The sequence below is a fragment of the Podarcis liolepis genome (genome assembly GCF_965112155.1).
Source record: "Podarcis liolepis genome assembly, chromosome: 1".
Lineage (NCBI taxonomy): Eukaryota > Metazoa > Chordata > Lepidosauria > Squamata > Lacertidae > Podarcis > Podarcis liolepis.
Window position 1 is genome coordinate 106,368,443 of NC_139554.1, and position 19,390 is coordinate 106,387,832.

The window sequence follows — 19,390 nt, forward strand, 5'->3', positions numbered from 1 at the left end:
TTCAGCTTGTCAAGACAGAACATCATCTGCGCCTTCAGGGAAAAAGGATTGGGAGTAGTGACATTGTAGGATGCTGCTCATTATGTCACACAGCATGGCCACTGGTGTGAATGAAATTTAGCATAATATGCAGGCCAAAAAGCCACAGTTCCACAATGCAGCAGGTATTGCAGTATGAAAGGAACATTTGGAAGACAGGATTGAAGTGCCAGAATTAAAATCAAGAAAACTAATGTATTCCCCATATCTGAATACAGACCTAAGATCACCTTCTGAAAGGAAGGAGAGGCTGCTATTTCTAATCCTTTGCAGATGTTCTATAATGATAGTATAGTTGAAGTTTTGAAAGCTATTGAATGATCTAAGAACTGTAACCATAATCTCCCCCCCCCTCCCAACCTTGGCAATTGCTGTAGCCGTTCTGACTCCAGGTAGAATCTCTGTAGTAGCATAGAGAGCATTGGCAGCGAAGAGAAATCTAGATGGCCCTACTGTGAACACAGAAGGTTAGTAAACCCAGTTTGAAAAACTTAAGTCACCAGGATAAAACTTGAAATGATTTTACACTGATGTTGATGAGCTATATAAAACTCCCCTTATGACATGTTCAGAGTTAAATTCATTTTTAAGTAATGTATTTAGTGCCACCTTTCTAACCAAAATTGCATTGCTTTTTCTGGTGACTGGCATGCAGTTATTTGAAGACTTACTAGTGTTAGATCAGTTAGGATGTGATGTCTGTGGTAAAGTATTCAAATGATTGATAGCTTAAGTGTAATTGTGCACTTAAACCACAGAGATGTGCAATCTGTTAAATTGCAACTAGTAGCTCAACTGAACTAGCACTTAAACATATGGTAAACTTCCTGCATAATATTGTCCCCTGCTCAATCATTTCAGGAATTGATGGTGCTTACTCTCTCAAACACACATCTTTCAGTACTTTGTTATTGTTTTACTATAAACTGCTTTATTGAACTACTTAATGTGTATAATGCTAGGAAGGCCTAATCACCTTTAGTGCCCCCCCCCCCCGTTTGATTGCTGTGGACCCCAGCAGCTATTTGCAAACTGGTTTTTTGCAGATTAGGAATATTTCATGAGCCATATACTTCTGAATGATAATGGGTTCAGTTGTCCTGCAGTATGTTATTCCTCTCCCTCCATTTCCTTTTTTTAAGTTACATTTACTAGCCACAGATGATACCATATGACTCTATTCAAATGAATGAGAAATGGTGTCTCAGACTCCTAAGCCACTTTGGGTTATCCTCACCAACATCTCAAAATAGGGTTGAGAGGAATAACAGCATTTTGCCTGTATAATTTTGTTTATATGGGTATACACTTTAACACTAGAATGCATTTTGTTTTTGCAAAAGAAAGCATGGCCATATTTCTCTAGGTACCCTCTCTCCAAAAATAACCGTTACAGAATGCAGTGGAGCATGTTGGACCCCATAGATTTCCCCTTCTAGGGATTAATGCTTCTCCATGGTGGTTTTACTTTAGCACCTGAATTAAGATGCTTATAGTGCTCAAACCTGCAATACTGATTTATTATTTGCAATGCTCTTTTGAAAAAACAAATTCTCTGTTATTTACTATAAGCACCATATTCCTCCTAGGCATCTTTGTTTTGTTTTTCCAGGGCTTCCTGATATTGCACAGTGAAGTTTTTCTAATTGTCAGGTTTTGTTTAACACTTTAAGAAAAACAACAACAACCCCAATAACACTTTTTGGAATATGGCACCAAGAAAATACATGTTTATTTCATACTGGAGTAATTTAAAATCAATTTTTTGTTTGGGTTTATTCCTTTGGGACCAATGGCAAATTGATAGTGTTAAAACAAATGGTGTAAGAGGGCTCTGCCTTCCATCTGTCATTCTCAAAAAGAATTCATATAACAAGGTATTTTTATTTATTTATATCAGAATTATACACATAAAAATATAGAGACATGTACACATGCATGATTTTCCCCACCACTGTGTTAATATAGGAGGAGTTGGCATTCGGGTATGGAGTTTTATCAGATAGCTATAGTATGCAACATTTCAGCTTGGAAGACCAATTTAAAAAAAAAACATTTGGCATGGCCTCATGATTAAAGGTATGAAGGATGGAGTTACTACATGCTCCAAGAAACATTTGTGGAGGCTTTGTGAAATAACATCTTAGACTTGACAACAGGACCACCCCTAGTGATATGGTGAAACTTATAATAACGAAACCTACCTTTTTTGCAGATGGTTCCACTCTACAACTGGAATTCTGATTTCAGAAACAATTGAAAAGTGTATAATTGTAGTTTGTCATTTGTTTCTCGATGCCATTTGTTAATGTAAATAAGGCTTCAGGTGTGGGCTTTTAAAAGTTCTTCAGGCACAACATAATCTTCAAAGTTTAGCACAATAGCTTAAGGTGAGAGTGATAGAGGTGAATCTTTGGATATAGGAGACCACTTACTTCTGGACGAACAGCAGGTTTCTATGTACAGCTGCCCTTTCCTCCAATATATTACCTAGCCAAAGCTAAACACTGTGAAGGCCGACAGTTGCAGTTGCAGATATTAAACAACTGTGGAAGTGCTTAACTTTGGCTGGACTGTATCTGCTGCTGTTTCTCCTCTAGCCAGCCTTAACCTCTCCCGAAACCAAACTGGTAGTTCAATTTGTGCCAAGGCCTTTTTGCATAGTGAAAAACACAACAGAATGAAAGTTCAGTTTGTGAAAATGGTACAACAGTTGCATGGATGGAAATTTACTTCCTGTGCGTAAGAGCAATTTAATTTACCATTGACGGTCGTTCATCTTCATGTGGAATAATGTCAGACTGTCTCTTCCTTGAGGTATATTTCTTGGGAGCCACTGTTGTTATTTCTGTAATTATGTTATAAAAAAATACCGTTCTAGGCAGTATATTCATTTTCTTCTTCTACAAGAACCACTTCATCACTGCTTGGCACTTGAGTGGTGGAACTGTATGCTGTACATCCTGTTCCAGAAGAAACCCTCCTTTGATATAGGTACCAGAGAAATGCTGCAGACACTGCCACAATTACTGTTGAAGTTATGACTAAGGTAGTTGTCCAAGCGGTTTCATCTGAAACAATACAGGGATTCCGTCAATGGGATGTAGTCAAATTATGTACATTCTTTCTACACTACAGCTAATGTTTATCTGCTATCACACTTGGCACACTAATAGTAGTGATTGCCTCTTTGCTTGGATCTAATTACCAGTTTGCAACTATTTAGAAAATAGTTCCTTTTCTACAAGTTACCATGGAACACAAAGGTAGCTCGGTGGACAACATTCTCACATTTTTCATTATACACAACATCAGATAGTATATGAATGTTAATTTATCATAGCATACCAACGGGACAAACTTCGTCACCTCTTTACTTTCATGTTATCTTGTTCTATATGGCACTTTATTCCCAAAGCTGCTGGTGTTCTACAGAGTAGTATCCACTAGTGACAAGCATGTCTATACACAATCTCCTTTCTAAAAAAGCTTATGTGACACCAAATCAGGGTAAAACTACTGGGTTTTACCCTGATTTGACAGAACTCTGGGTGTCTCTTCTACTTGCTTGTAACCAAATTAAATGGGACTGAAATACTGATATAATAATAACAAATAACAACCATGACGTTAACTTTAACCACTTGAATATGTACACAGATCACAGGGTAAGTGTGAATGCTGCAGTTTCCTTATTCAATTACAAAGCGCAATAGTTCTGAATAACCAAGAGAAAATGCTCTCTTTTCAAAGCTCAACTACTGATATTTTTTTTTGGGGGGGGGGGAGGAACCAAAAGATAACTCACCCGGTAAATACTTCTTTTCATAAGGAACTGCAAGCACACATGCAAAAGAAATTGAAAGGCGTTAATATGTGTTTTATCTTAAAAGCAGCAATTTGCTTTCACTGTAATAACTGACAATCCTAACATCCTGAATCTTGAACACAGCATTCTATGCTCTTCAGGCCCCAATCCCAGCAACCTTTCCTATTCACTTGCATTGAAGAATGTTGTGCACTGTATGCATATGAGAAGTTCATTTCTGAAACACCTGATCTTCATGTTCATGTGGAAGGGACAGAAAATGAGCAGAATCCTTTATTGTGCAGAAATGACTGCTCCAGTTAATTAAGACCTCTGCGATGTTAAGAAATGAAGTCTTGTCCTTCGGTTCCAACGTGATAAAAGCAGGAAGCAGGAACCAAACCAACACCATTGCCTTTCCAAGAATCTTTCATAACTAGTCAAAAGCAATGCTAGTACTGGTATGCTTTTTATAGGGGTATTCACAAAAACAGTTTCCCAAAAGTTAACCCTCCTTGAGTAATCTTGCAAAATTTTGTGTAGCTGATCTCTTAAGACTAAGGGGAAGATGTTTAGAAGATGCTCTTAAAGTAAAATTCTTACCCGTAGCAGTGCTAATTGCTCCCAAGACAATTCCCTGCAAACCTCTGAACTCTGAAATCTAGCACTAAGAAGAAACCATTTATAGTATAACAAATAGTGTGGGTATTACATACTGGAGGTTTCACAAAGGACTTCAGTCAGTGGGAGGTGCTCACAGGCTGCTTTTTTCCATCGGCCTGATGATGTCTGCATAACAGCACAGGTGTTTATTAGCTCCTCATTGCTTTCCTCCTCTATCCAGTTTGTAAAATTCACTTTGGATTGATCGTACCATTTGAAAACGTTCTCTGCAACAAAATGAAATGGCAAAACCATGGATACTACTGTAGTAGTTGTTCACAAGGGATGATATTTAAATATGCTTTAAATCCCAGCATTCAAGTTTTAAAGTCCTATAACATTAAGGCTGGTTTGTGTGTGTGTAGGAAGACGTCTCTGCCTTGGGTGCACCTCCTGTGTGGGTGGGAGTTTAATTTCACTTTCCAGAAGCAAAGATCCTGGTTTAAAACAAACTCCAGTCAGCTTCTAAAGTTAGCTTCAAAAGCAGGAGTTATGAAGATAACTTTTATAATTAACCAGAGTTTGTTTTATGCCATGATCTTAGTTTCATGGGTAACAAACAAGCCAGGCCTTCTGGAAAGTGAAATGAAAATCTGCTACAGTCCTTGTCCTGCAGGAGGAGGGGGAAGAGCAAGCCTCACATCGACTTTGTACTGCTAAAGGTAATACGTGGTTGACTGGTAACATCAGAACATAGTAACAACATTTTGCAATAAAACAAACACAAGCACAAACCCTCCACCACCACAAAGTGTCCTCTGCCACCTCAAAGGGAAGCTCTATTGAGATCACTGGAACTTACTTAGGATTGTTCTTTAGCTGCTTGATTAGGGGTCAGCAAGCTAAGGCCCATGGGCTGGAAGCAGCCCACGGAGGTTGTTTGACCGGCCCATGAGCTGCCCCCGAACTGAGCCGCCTGCGTGCTGCGCTAAACCGGTGCAGAAATTGTGTCTGTGCAGACGCTGGAAATCACGGGCACGTGTGTATGCTCACGCACGTACACCAATCCGGCCCAGGCAAGATAAACCTTGCCGACCCCTGTGCTTGATTATACCATCAAAATTAAACCAATGTCAGACTCTATGTTTCTTTTGAGATTTCTGTTCACTTACCATCTGTATCAAAAAACATGCCCAATGATATGTATTCCGGACCATGCCAGTGGGTGCAGAATGTACTCCGAATAAAGCTATTCTCCTCTTTGTTATTTATGCTTATAATGTCGGCTCCAGATGCTGCATTTGAAGGGGGTGGGTGGGAAACAAACAAACAAACACCAAAAATCAAATCCCAGCGCTTTGTCAGATCTTCGTCTAAAATAGACTGAACAGAAATAGTGCTCATGTGTGACCTTTTCTTATGCTCAAGTACTATTAGATTCTGCGTATCTCTCTCCCCGCCCCTGTTCATGAAAGACAAACAGGCCCAACCACCCAGCCCAGTCACCCTAGTTAATTGTGTCTGTGGCCCCAAATATGCCAGTGTGTCTGCTGCGACATACAGGAGCACGTGTGGCACACAATCCCAAATGGAAAGCATTCCCAGAATGTAAAAAAAAAAAGCTTTAAAAAGACTGGGCTAACAATGAAATAGCAAACTACTCCCCTCCTTTCCCCCGGATATGGTCAAGAGCACAATTAAAAGCCTGTTGAAGTAAATTTGCGGGAATCTGGACCTGGTAGATTACTAGAAACTCCGGAATGGGCAAATTAAATCAGAGCAGCCACTGAAGCATCAAACAGGATGAAATACTGATAACACTGTGCTGCAAGAAAAGCTGCTGCTCTGATCAGAATAACATTCTATCTCCGATGGCCAACTAACTATGGGCCTCTAGAGGTTGCTGCACTATAACCCCAAGCATCCCTGACTACTGGTTATACTGCTGGGTCACAGGTTTCCCACCCCTGCCTTATTTTATTTATTTATTGAATTTGTGTGCCGCCCTATACCTTCAGATCTCAGGTTGGTTCACAGAATAAAATCAAAATATAAAACCACAAAATACATAATCAAAATTAAAACAACAGCCCAATAACCCTTCACACAGCTGTTGGGAGGATAAATTTGTAAAATGCTTTGAACACTCCCAATAGCATCTGAAGGGCCTTAGGCTAGTCTCCCTTGATCTATAATTACCCTTATTGTCACAGCTATAATAATTACAAAAAATAATGTACCCAAAACAACGCAGCCCTCAAGCATAGCCACAGCCTACGTATCTCATTAGCGACTCAAAAAGGGACTAGAGAGGGATTAGTTGTATTACCATTTCCCTTGCAGACCTCCCTGGTATCATCGAGAGTTTCCAACGTTCCTTCAAGTAAAGCATAGCAGCTCCTTCCAAAAGAGAGCCAAGCAGCAGAGGGACATGCAACTAGGGAAGACAATGGTCACAATTAGTTTCCTGTATATTTGCATCCTGCCTTTTGATAAAAAATTTCACAAGGCACCTGATAAATACTTAAAACTAACAAAATTGTTTAGACAAACTCGGTCATCAAAAGAAGCTTCAGAGCAGGAAAACGATCCATGGCAGTAAAAAGACAAGACACCAGAAGATCCCAGAGGCCCTCTCAGAAAATACCACCTTTGCAAAACACCTGATAGTTAACTAGGAAGGGACAAGGGGAATCTCCCCAGAGAGGGAGTTCAAGGGTTTGGGTGCTAGTGTGGATCTCTAGTGACCACCCACCATTCAGATGATGAGAGCACAATGAACAGGAGTTCCAAGGAAGATCTTAATGTGCACCATGATTCATAATTGGAGAAGGCTTCTTTGGGACTACTCAAGCAGTTTAGAAAGCTACTGAGTGCAACAATGCAGGAAGGATGACACCTGGGCTATAGATGGCAGAAAACTCATCTTAGAGCCTTATCTTCCAGCCTACACTTCGAGCCTACACCCCATTTCATCTGTGCTGTGCCATACAGTAGAACTGCTACTACACACTGCCATTTCTGCTATAACAGTTCTATTTCTGAAGGTACTCCAAACCACATGGTGTCCTGGGCACTTCACTAAACTTTTTTTTTAAAAAATAATACAAGTAGTGCTCCAGATGTTTGTAGAAAAATAACACCATGCAATGGTTGTAACCCAGCATATGTGAGCCACAACTAAATCCATTGCAAAGTCAGTGGGATTTGGGATCAGACCTGTGCACTTTTTATGATTGAGGGCCAAACTAGATCACTTGTTAACTTTAAAAGTTAGCAAACAACAACTGGGAGGGGCCCTGAGTTGGATCTGGACATTTCCATCATTTTCCCCAGCACCTTTTTCTAAGGAAAAATCAACCCCCGCTGGCTATTTGCTTCTTTAGAGGAAACCTGCAATGGGGGGAATTGCAGCTCATGGAAGCAAAGAGTTTTTCATAGGCAAAATGGTACTGGGGAAATTTTAACCTACCCTCTCTTAGCACCATAGTTCCTATCCAAATCCCTCACTTCTGGTTGTTGTTTAGTCGTGTCCAACTCTTCATGACCCCATGGACCAGAGTACACCAGGCACTCCCGTCTTCCACTGCCTCCCGCAGTTTGGTCAAACTCATGCTGGTAGCTTCGAGAACACTGTCCAACCATCTCGTCCTCTGTCGCCCCTCCTCCTTGTGCCCTCATCTTTCCCAACATCAGGGTCTTTTCCAGGGAGTCTTCTCTTCTCATGAGGTGGCCAAAGTATTGGAGTCTCAGCTTCAGGATCTGTCCTTCCAGTGAGCACTCAGGGCTGATTTCCTTCAGAATGGATAGGTTTGATCTTCTTGCAGTCCATGGGACTCTCAAGAGTCTCCTCCAGCACCATAATTCAAAAGCATCAATTCTTCAGCGATCAGCCTTCTTTATGGTCCAGCTCTCACTTCCATACATCACTACTGGGAAAGCCATAGCTTTAACTATATGGACCTTTGTTGGCAAGGTGATGTCTCTGCTTTTTAAGATGCTGTCTAGGTTTGCCATTGCTTTTCTCTCAAGAAGCAGGCGTCTTTTAATTTCATGACTGCTGCTGTCACCATCTGCAGTGATCATGCAGTGATCACTTCTGGTAGAAGCTTCTATTTGCTAAGAAGCAAGATATCCAGCTGTGGATCTCCACCATCATCTTTAGTTAGGCTCTAGATTACTTGGAACAGCCTTCTTATAAATTCAAGGCTCTCTCCTCTAAGTCTTGTCTCATCCAAAGTGTTTTCCTGGACAGCTATAGCACTACCTACATTGCAAAGGCCACTGCTAATTAACCGGCATAAAAAAATCGCAATAAGTTGTTCAGAGCTAAACTGGCATCCTTCTCCTTGTACTAGAAGTATAAGGAAAGACAGGAAAAGTCAAGCAGCATTTGATGAATTTCCTCTATATCTCATGCTCAGGCTGTGAAAGCCTTTGCATATGCAGCTACAACAGGGACATCTTTGAACAAGGCAGAAGTATCAGCAGGGTTGGGGGAAACTTCAGGTTTGCCCAAGTACGAAAACATTTAGGTGAAAACACCAAAGTGGGTGAGAACCCTAAAAACAGCTCAATAAGGATTGAGGTCCCATAGTGGCAGTGGCATCTTCCCCAACTGTTTTTTTTGGGGGGGGGGGGAGATGGAAAGTATATGCTGATTTAATCAACCCACTAAAATCCATGATAAAACAACTATATATATATATATATATATATATATATATATATATATATATGAAAATAGCAACAGCTCTAATTATTTTACTACCGCGCTGAGTGTTTGTGAAATAGGGTGGAATATTTTAAAGCCAGGTATGAAAAACCCATGGCTTTCCAGATGTTGTTGGCTCAGAATCCCCTCTGGCCAATGGTCAGGGATAATGAAATAAAAATGACTCAATATATGTGCTTTTCTTTAGAAAGAAAGAAAGAAAAGAAAGAAAGAAAGAAAGCCAATCAGCAGTAAAGGTTTTTCTTCTTTGCTTTAGTTATTATAACTACTTGCTTGGTGTGAAGTCAGATATGCCTGCTGGAAACAGAACTTGTGATTTTTACATCATGGCACAATGAATATATCAGATTTTATCTGTCTGACATTAACCTGGAAATAACTGCAAGGGTGGCTGAGTTTTTGTTTCTCTTAAGAGTGGTGAATGGCACTATTTAGCGGGAAGAAACTCCAATGAAAATCCTTATTATTACATGTTTTACATGGCTGTATATTTGTATATCTATGGGACGCGGGTGGCGCTGTGGGTAAAAGCCTCAGTGCCTAGGGCTTGCCGATCGAAAGGTCGGCGGTTCGAATCCCCGCGGCGGGGTGCGCTCCCGCTGCTCGGTCCCAGCGCCTGCCAACCTAGCAGTTCGAAAGCAGCCCCAGGTGCAAGTAGATAAATAGGGACCGCTTACTAGCGGGAAGGTAAACAGTGTTTCCGTGTGCTGCCCTGGCTCGCCAGAGTAGCTTTGTCACGCTGGCCACGTGTCCCAGAAGTGCCTTTGGACAGCGCTGGCCCCCGGCCTCTTAAGTGAGATGGGCGCACAACCCTAGAGTCTGTCAAGACTGGCCCGTACGGGCAGGGGTACCTTTACCTTTATACAGTGGTGCCCCGCAAGACGAATGCCTCGCAAGACAAAAAACTCACTAGACGAAAGGTTTTTCCGTTCGCGATTTGCCTCGCAAGATGAATTTCCCCTATGGGCTTGCTTCGCAAGACGAAAACGTCTCACAACTTTTTTTCTTTGACTAAAAACAAAGACATGTTTTGTTTATAAAGTTAATTTATTTTCCCTTAAATTTTTGAACTGCTCTTTACAGTATGTGTGACTTTAAAGAGCAGTTAATAAACTGTTGTTGTACCAAATTTGGCTTTGTTTGGACTTTTTTTGACCATAGGAACGCATTAATTGATTTTCAATGCATTCCTATGGGATTTCGTGCTTCGCAAGACGAAAAATTCGCTAGACAACAAAAATTGCGGAACGAATTAATTTCGTCTTGCGGGGCACCACTGTATTTGTATATATTTTAAAATTTTATATATGGATGCTTTGTGATGGCATATATTTGTAATGCCTAAAAAGGTTTGGCGCAGAAGAAGATTTACAGAAACTGTTGCCTTGCAAAAAACATTAGTGGGTTTGTACTGCAGAGGCACTTTCAGCTCTGTTTAAGATGAAAAATTGCTTGTCCGTGTTCAAAACCACAAAGAACAGTTTAAAAGGAACTACGTAAGTACATTTTGTGTTTGTGTGTTTTTCCCTCTCTTCCAAGGGCACAAATAAAATTTGCTTTTGGAACATTTTGCAAGGGGAAAGAAGTACAAAGGGGGGGGGGGAGGATCCTAAAATCAGTTCAGCTCTGCTAGAGAACAATTAGTGTCAATTAGTCTTGATCTGAACAACATTTTCTATACAACAGACTAGCATCGAATAGACCCATAACTATATGCATTGTTCGCCTTATTTCTGTCTTATAGATGGCAAAGCAAGTAAGAATGCAACAGATCCAATGTAACATTTCTTACTATCGTTCCCAAAACTGGCAGCCTGCACATCTCATATATGTGGGTTACCACTGGCTTGCTGAAACCCAAACACCGTGTGTGGAAGAAATCTTTCACAACTTTATGGATATAAGCTGTGGTCGCTGTGTCACCCTAGGCTGGATTTTCCAGTGATTTCCATAGGTTGAGAAGAGTACAAAACCCATGGTTGAATCAAGTTTCCATTAATCTCCACTAAAAACCTCTGTCTATAACTTTTATATGTGGGTGATATACAACTAAGTCATATTTAGACTAGACTCATAGAAATCAATAGACTTAAACCTATTGATTATAATGGGCCTACCTGTATGGAGAAATTGGATAAAACGGCCAAAAAAAAAGAGAGTTAATACTGTAAGCACTACAGAGCTCGCTCTCTCCATCAAAATAATTGAAGACAGAAGCAGCAGTTTAAAATCTTTGTGTTTTGCCTACAATCAAGAAAACAGACAGCCATCTAGCAGAAGTTATAACAGATATTCATTTAAAGTGTAGGCTAACACCAAAGCCCTGTTTTCAACTATAAAGCATTGTTTATTTATAGTTACAGAAATACTCACTGACCAAAGAATCTACTTCACCCCTTCCGGGGGGAAAAACAAATATGGGTACCATATGTCTAGGGCAACAAACAGATGGCATACTTTATATACTTTCATTTTGAAAAGAAAGAACTGGAAATACCACAATGATTTTAAAAATAACATGTCCAGTTACATATGGCAAGATGCAGCCAAACCGCCAACACTCCTTTGATTTCATGTAACCATGTTAAAATGTTAAAAATGCAGTATGTATTCTGGAAATAAAACTTTGTAGCTTTTGTCTTGGGCTTGTTTTTTCTTAAACGTTCCTTGCCACGACAAGAAATGCTTCCTTTATGTCAGCGCTCATCCTGCTTCCTAAAGACTGCGGAGGCTGGCTTTCTGCAATGTGCTAAAATATAGTGATAAATTCTCCTTTCCATTGGATGCGTAGTAATGTGTGAAGTTAGGTGGGCTGAGACTGGGTTATCTGGTCCCTAGGAGGATGGATGGAGTAACAAACATTAGATAAGGGAAACTACCCAAGGGTCAGAAAAACAATAGCTGTTGTTTGAACGTTTTGATGGTACAAAAGTCTCTGGTTCATAATGTTTCAGAGAAACACAGGAAGACTACTGGCAGCAGCTCTCCAAGGCTTTAGACAAGACTCTTGACCAGCTGCTTCTCAAGATGCCAAGACCTGAATCTGGGACTTTTCAGCTCTTCCCTATACATTTAAGCTCAATTTCATAAAGGTCTTCCAAGCAGAGAAAGTCCAGAACGTGCATGGAATATGTAAGCCTGCTGCTTCTCCTGCAAAACTTGAGGGAGTCAGCATAATGCAAGAGATCTACGTTCTCCAGCCCTATGCTCCAGCTGTTTTTTGTTAACCCCTAAATGAAAGGTATACAGTGCTGGGGAGTGAGAAATCCATTCTTTAAGTTTGAAAAAATTAACTATTATTTCAAATAGCTGTCCACATATAATAGTGCGCACTTGTATTTGACACACTTCTTTTTTTTCAAATTAGAGTGACTCTCCACTGCTTAGCAAGGCTACATATATATTAGATGGGTGCAGCTGCCGGTGGATGCATTGTTCTCCTTTTAGCCATGGTCTTCTCACTTCAAAAAGCTAAACAAAAAATAAAATAAAAATGCCCTAATTCAGGGATGAGGATCTTGCACAATCAGCTAGCTTCCCCCCCCCCCCCCTTTTTACTGGAACATTTATTTATTTTTGCTGGAATAGAGTGGTGCAGAGCCAGGAACAAAGTGTTGTCTTCTCAGAAGGTGGAGTCAATTACCCTTTGCAGTATTTGAGCAACAGACTTCAGAGTTTAATCCCAACCATGTGTACTCAGAAGCAAGTCCTATCAAATCGCTTCCTGGGTAAGTAAGGCTAGCAGCCTTAGCTGACCAATCTGCATCCCAGTTGCTACAAGCCAAGGAGTCTTAACACCTCACTTCAGAAAATAACAGTTGAAAACACTGACAGATCTACTGCATCTCATCCTGTGGCCTACCTTTTTTTTTTTTTTTGGCCCACCCTTGTGGTCAATGAATTCTCCCTTGTTGCTAAGCATTTCAACAATTAAGCTCTGATCCTGAAAAGAGTCACAGTATATCTACGCATATAGATGGCCTCACAACGTAACCAGGATCACACACACCCTCGCACCTACACATACAAATTATTTTAGCCGTGGATATAGGAATTAACGTGTATATGATTCATAAAATAGATCTCAATAACCAAAATAGGGAGAAACAGAAAAAGAAAGTGTTTCATTTCAGGCCATGAGACTGGAGGTTTTGTTTACTTTGACTCATGTTTTCTCAACATCTGTGCACTAGCCAAATGGACTTCAAACAAACAACTACCCAGAGTAATGCAAGTCTGTTTAATCTCCTTATGGAGAAAACAGGAAATTAATTTGCCCATTGTCCGATTTGTTTCCTGTGATGATGAAGCCTTAAAAGCTTGTGGGTCACATGATATATCTTGGTATGTATTATCTCATCCTAGCAAAACCTCTTCCCTCTCCCCCCCCTTCATTCAGCTCTGGACAGATGAACCAAATACAATCCCTCCCTCATCCTGACCAACGAACAATACAGAGTTGTTGGGGGATCTGTCCTAGAGAACAGATCTCTAAAATAGGTTTTGAAACAGTTTTCTGAATTAAAATGTATTATATTAAATTACAGGTTCTCCAGTTCATGCTCATACTAAAATGTAAAGCAAAACTTAAAACTAGAACACACTTACAAATATATTTTAATACATTTGATGGCTGGACATCCTCCCCTCTTTTTACTGGGGGCTAAATAGGTACCGCTCAGGCGGGAAGGTAAACGGCGTTTCCCTGCGCTGCTCTGGTTCACATGACCCTGAAGCTGTATGCCGGCTCCCTCGGCCAATAAAGCGAGATGAACGCCGCAACCCCAGAGTCGGTCACGACTGGACCTAATGGTCAGGTGTGCCTTTACCTTTATACCCCACAAAGGCAGAAACCATTGCCTAGACCAGGGGCTGGCAACCTAAGGCCCATGGGCCACAAGCAGCCCATGGGGGTCATCTAACCGGCCCATGGACTCCTGCCGCTCACTCAGTCAGCTCCTGTATGCCGCGTTAAACCGGCGTGGAGCAGAGCGGGGACTGCCTTCCATGACGCTGGCCGCCTTCCCATTGGCTGCAGGAAGCTCCTGCAGCCAATGGGAAGCTGCGCACGCCTCTGTGCCAGAAGGAGCGCTGGAAACAGCGTTTGTGCATGTGTGCGCACTCCAGCCCACCGTGGCGTCTGTGGGACCGTGAACTGGCCCAAGCCACAAAACTTTGCCGAACCCTGGCCTAAACTGTGGGACCTTTGGTCCAGTTTACATCCTTCAGGGTCCAGTAGAATTCATGCTGCCAAGGGCAGAAATTGCGTAGTGTATGTGAGATTTTGATCCAACAACTTCATCTCTTGTATTATAACTTGATATTTTATATGCTATACATACTTTATACGTTTGTTGTTTTTTTTTAATGAGAGAAAAACACTAGTTCCCAAGCCTTCAGGAAAGTAATGGTTCTCCATTGGGAAATCCCTTTATACCTAAATAAAATATGAGCCAAATTCTGGCTGCAGCTCCTGGTAAGTGAGATGAGCTAGGAGCCCAGGTTTGGAAGACATGCTAAGTCCAACCTAGACATAGCTCAGTGCCGTGCAGGTGGAAAAAAAGAAGGGGGGGGGGCAGAGAGGAGTTCCTCTCTAGGAGCTTTCAATTTTGCACAGTCACAATAAGCCATAGTTTAAGCCAGTAAACTGCCAGGTCACTGTTCCCTCTAGCTCAGTATTATACCATAGGTATAATCCCATGGGTCGGGACCCACACCAGGTGGGCTGCAGCAAAGCAGTTGCTACTATGTTGGACTCCAGCTGAGACTGGTAGGAAGGCTAACTAAGGTAACCCTAGGCAAATTGCTCTGTAAATTGCCATTTGTAATATGCAGTACCAGCATGAAGTAAAAACCAAATGTGAAAGTCAGTCACGTTGCACTGTCTCAGATTCAGGCGACAGCCCTACAAATGTTCACTTGAGAGAGCAAAGCCGCATTTGAATGCACAATTGGGAATAAGCATTTTATTTATTCAAATTCCTCTAACTAAACAGCGTTTGTTGACCTTATTTATTTGTAGCCCCGATGAGCTTAGGGGCACCATACTGGTCTCCCAATAACTCCCCCACCGAAGCTAAATGATATGGAAAAGGCGTTTCAGGGAAACCTAAGAAGGTCTATGGGCGAGTTCCGAATCTGAAGCCAGGTTTCCCCACCAAGTCCTTGCCGCTTTACCCACTGCGCCACACTCTCCCAGCGAGTGAGAGTGCAAGCCCTGCGCGAGAGGGACATCCACGTTTCTCACCACGAGCCCGTACGGGGAGAGCTTCCCTGGGCGACGGCGCTACAGGCAGGAGAGAAGGGCGCGCGGGCGAGCCGGGGAAGCGCAACCCGGAGGCCGCGAAGAGGAGGAACCCCCTCGCCCTGCTGCCAGCCCCGCATTCATTTGGCGCGCCCGGCCGGGACTAGCGGGAAGAAAAGAGGGAGGAGGAGCCCGCTGCCTTACCGTCTGCTGCTGCTCCTTGGAAAGGCAGCGCGGCGGCCAGGAGGAGGCCGCTCAGGAGGCAGGAGAGCGCGCTCGAGGGGGCGCCCATGGCGCAGCGAAGCAAGCTCCGTCCGAGCCCGGCCCACTCGGGGCTCGACGGCGACGACGCCACCCACTCCCTGCAGCTCGCGGGGTAGCCGGGGGTGGGGTGGGCGTGAGCGAGCTCTGGCTCGTGCTCCGGCTTCGGAAGCGAGAGGGAGGAGAGCAGCAGGTCCAGCAAACTTCTGCAAGGGGAACTGGGTGGCGGGGCTTCTCTCTCCCCCTCCTCAGTTGGCGGAAGGGGCTGGTCACGAAGAAAAGCTACAAAGCACTCCAATGCACAGCTGAATTTATCCAATGTTGCCTCTGGGGGCTTGTGATCCCGACAGAGCTTTTGCGTCTTTAAGTGTAGGCAGAAATTCAACTGGCACAGCTTTCCGTCATCAAAGGGACGCTCCTGTCGAACGCCTCGCGTCTCACCCAGCTGGGAAAAGGCGGTCGGAAGCAATTGGAACCTCCCTGCTTAGGTTTCCGTGTGTAAAGTTAAAACGGCACTTAATGGAAATACTTAAACTACTTGGCTCTTTTCCTCTCGAGGAATCTTTTAGCTATCACCTGGCTCTTTTCCTCTCGAGGAATCTTTTAGCTATTGGTGCTTCTATCAGATGCAAAATCTCCTTTTTGTACGCTGTGCTAATTATTTCAGCTTAACTTCTTTTTTCCCGTGCTTGCAATCAGTACTAATCCACTACTAACTGATCAATTGAATTTTGCACAGGGATGCAAAATATAGGAACATTAAATGTCACAGTACTAGTTATAATGAGGTCTTGTTTGTGTGTGATAATATTGATAATGCCAATCACCTTTCTACGCAAGACATAATAACAATTGCAAGTTAGGTTAGTTATCTGTTCTTTTTAACCTAAAATTTAAATTACCTTAAAAGTATTTTCCCTGGATGGTAGAGACTTGGCTTGAGTTAGTGTTTGGAAAAGTGGGAACTACAAAATGCTTCTTCAGTTAAGTTATGTGCAAACTGACCAGTAGAGGGTATCAGTGTTGTTTCCTTAGCACACCAGCAATATGGGAATGCTATGCATTTTTAATAACAATATACAGAAAACTATCAAAGTAAACTGCTTTGCATTATCATTAATTTCAGTGATAGTAACTATACCTTTGAAATTGATGGAACTTGTTTAATATTGACAGGATTAGGATTTCCCATTGGCCCTGTTCCAGTTCTAATAAATGTTTCAACAACACGTTTTTCTTACTGGTTCCGCATCTAACCCAGTGTCAAATTTCATTTTGTGCAAGACTCTCTGTAAAGCTGCAAAAGACCTCACCACCGTCACCTGTTGAAATTTGGCATGGTGGTACTTTTTAACAGCTGAAATCGCTTAGGAGCCTTAGAGCAGAACTATGCGATGGCAGCACACCCAGGTCTTAAAATGTGGGTTCCTGCCAAACACCCTGTATAGCAAAGTATGGAATGAGTTCAAGTGGGAAAGTCCTTGTGAGTGGTGCAGAACCCTTCAATTCCCTCCCTCCAGTCAGTTTTTTTTTCTCAGCTGCTGTTCGAGACAAGGAAAAAGTTCAGCTGGATGAAAAAAATATTAAATGGGGTGTGTGTGCATGAGAGAATGAGAGAGAAAGGACAGAATAAATAAAATAGGAAGCTGCCTTACACTGATTCAGGCCACTAGTTCAGCTTTTACACTGCCTGGCAGCAGTTCTCCAGGGTTTCAGACAGGAGACTTTTCTAGCCCTATCTTGGAGATGGCAGGAATTAGCAAAGCGGACGCTCTACTTATGTGCTGCCGCCAGTATCAAGTGTCATTGTGCCCTTTTGAGGAAGCTGCAGTGAACACAGTTATTTACAAGTAAGCATGCTTATGGTTAGGTTGACAACATGGAAGTTACTGTTTTGCAGCGACATAGTCTGTTTCGTTTACAATAAAAGTGTGTGTGTGGGGGGGAAACAACACATCTCCAAAATTTTAACCTCAGCTTCTACAGTGTTGCCCTTGACACCTCAAAGAGCAAGTTAACTTTTCAGGGTATGAGTTCTTTGCACAGCAATTTTAAAAACCAGCTATGGAGAAACAGAATAGGAAATTCAAAAATTCAGATTATTATTTTCAGATAAAATCTTAAACTCAATGCCTTGCCGACTCCTATGTTGTTGTTGTTATTAGAATTTGTATACCACCCTTCATCCACAGATCTCATCCTACCCACATTTATCAGGAACTCCCATTGGTTTTCAGTTTTTAAAGTGTGTGTTACATTGTAGCCTAACTGCATATCAGAGAGGCAACATGTCTCTGATCTGTTGTGTTTTTTGCAATTAGTATAAATATGCAACTAAAACTGGATTAAGTGCAATGTACTGTAATGTAATGTGGTATGTGCATTGCACATGTTGTTCCTTCAAGGGCATAATCCAGATGCAAAAAAAAAAAAAAAAAAAGTCCAGGAAGCAAAGCAGGTCTAGATCCAGTTTAATGCCTAGATGGTAGGCTATCAGGAGACCCCCTAAGTTCTGTGATGGAAGAAAGCCAGGATATAAATGAAACTAGTGTTTTTTTTAACAGTCTCCCAGTGGCAAATATTCCCCTTTGGGGCAAGGTTCTCATGAGGAATGGCAATGGTCAAGCTTCAGATTTAAGTCTGGCTTCAACTAAAACTGCCTTGGTCGCCCTGGTAAATGACATTGGCCTGGAGAGCAGTAGTGTAATCTTGCTTGTCCTTGATCTCTCATGACTTTTGGTACCATTGACCACAGTATCCTGGAGGACAGCTTTAATACTCACAAACTTCTAACTTGCATCCATTCACAGACAGGGTATCATCCTCCTGTTGTTTTCTATGTCTGCAAAGGAATCAATTTCCTCAACATAGTAAGCAAAACATAGAATCTCTCTCTCTCTCGAGCTCCCCAAAGCATGCGCTGATGACATGCTGGAAGGCTAGCATCATGAACCAGGGGAGGCAGAGTGCAGGATGGTCTAGCTGATGACTGAAGATACAAGAACGACACAGTTTTAGACCAAGTCAGACCATTGTGGTCCATTTAGCTCAGTGTTGACTACAGTATAAGCTGGTAGCGGCTCTTTGGAGTTTCAGGCAGCAGACATTCCTAGCCCTACCCGGAAGAGTTCAAAGCAGGTGCTCTACCCCTGAGTGAAAGCATTTCCCATAGCACCATTAGCTCTGACTGCATCATAGAACTGGAAGGGACCACAAGGGTCACCTAGTCCAACCTCCTTGTGGTCCCTTCCAATTCTACAGTTCTATGAAGCAGTTTATTTATTAAGCAGAAGAGGAGGGAGCAAGTCCTGGGCTCTGTCCAGGTGTCTCATCTCACTTGGCAATTATTATTAAGTACAGTCGTACCTTGGGTTTTTGAACAGCTTAGTCCTCAAACATTTTGGCTCCCAAACGCTGCAAACCTGGAAGTGACTCTTCCGGTCTGCGAACTATTTTTGGAAGCTGAATGTCTGGACAGGGCTTCCGATTGGCTGCAGGAGCTTACTGCAGCCAATCAGAAGCCACACTTTGGTTTTCGAACGTTTTGGAAGTCGAATGGATTCCGTTCGACTTCCAAGGGAGACGTAGAAGACTAAAAGGCACACAACTTCCTTGCAAGTAATTGTTGTGACTGTATTCACCTGCTAATGCCATTTTCCCTTCTTGGAAAAAAAAGGACAGAAGATACCTCAGAACAAGA

General features: G+C 42.2%; 1 protein-coding gene across 2 annotated transcripts; it reads right to left on the reverse strand.

The window, feature by feature from the left end:
• Positions 1-1,903: 1,903 nt before the first annotated feature.
• Positions 1,904-16,132, reverse strand: CD302 (CD302 molecule). 2 transcript variants are annotated; one of them, XM_083495071.1, is made up of 6 exons: positions 15,634-16,132; positions 6,780-6,887; positions 5,623-5,745; positions 4,564-4,737; positions 3,848-3,874; positions 1,904-3,110 (listed from the first exon to the last, which is right to left on the reverse strand). In XM_083495071.1, the coding sequence occupies exons 1-6, from the start codon at positions 15,719-15,721 to the stop codon at positions 2,917-2,919; spliced, it is 714 nt and encodes a 237-aa protein (XP_083351197.1). In that variant the 5' UTR covers positions 15,722-16,132; the 3' UTR covers positions 1,904-2,916. The 2 variants fall into 2 exon arrangements, with proteins under 2 accessions (XP_083351197.1, XP_083351198.1); XM_083495072.1 differs by lacking the exon at positions 15,634-16,132 and adding an exon at positions 7,923-7,953.
• Positions 16,133-19,390: the final 3,258 nt, after the last annotated feature.

Bases quoted from the DNA above. Each gene is read 5' to 3' on its own strand.
- CD302 (XM_083495071.1), bottom strand. From the start codon at position 15,721: ATGGGCGCCCCCTCGAGCGCGCTCTCCTGCCTCCTGAGCGGCCTCCTC. The intron at 5,746-6,779 runs GTAATACAACTA...CTTCAAATGCAG, and splicing joins GGAGGTCTGCAAGGGAAATG to CATCTGGAGCCGACATTATA. The intron at 3,875-4,563 runs GTATGTAATACC...GTGTGCTTGCAG, and splicing joins AGTCCTTTGTGAAACCTCCA to TTCCTTATGAAAAGAAGTAT.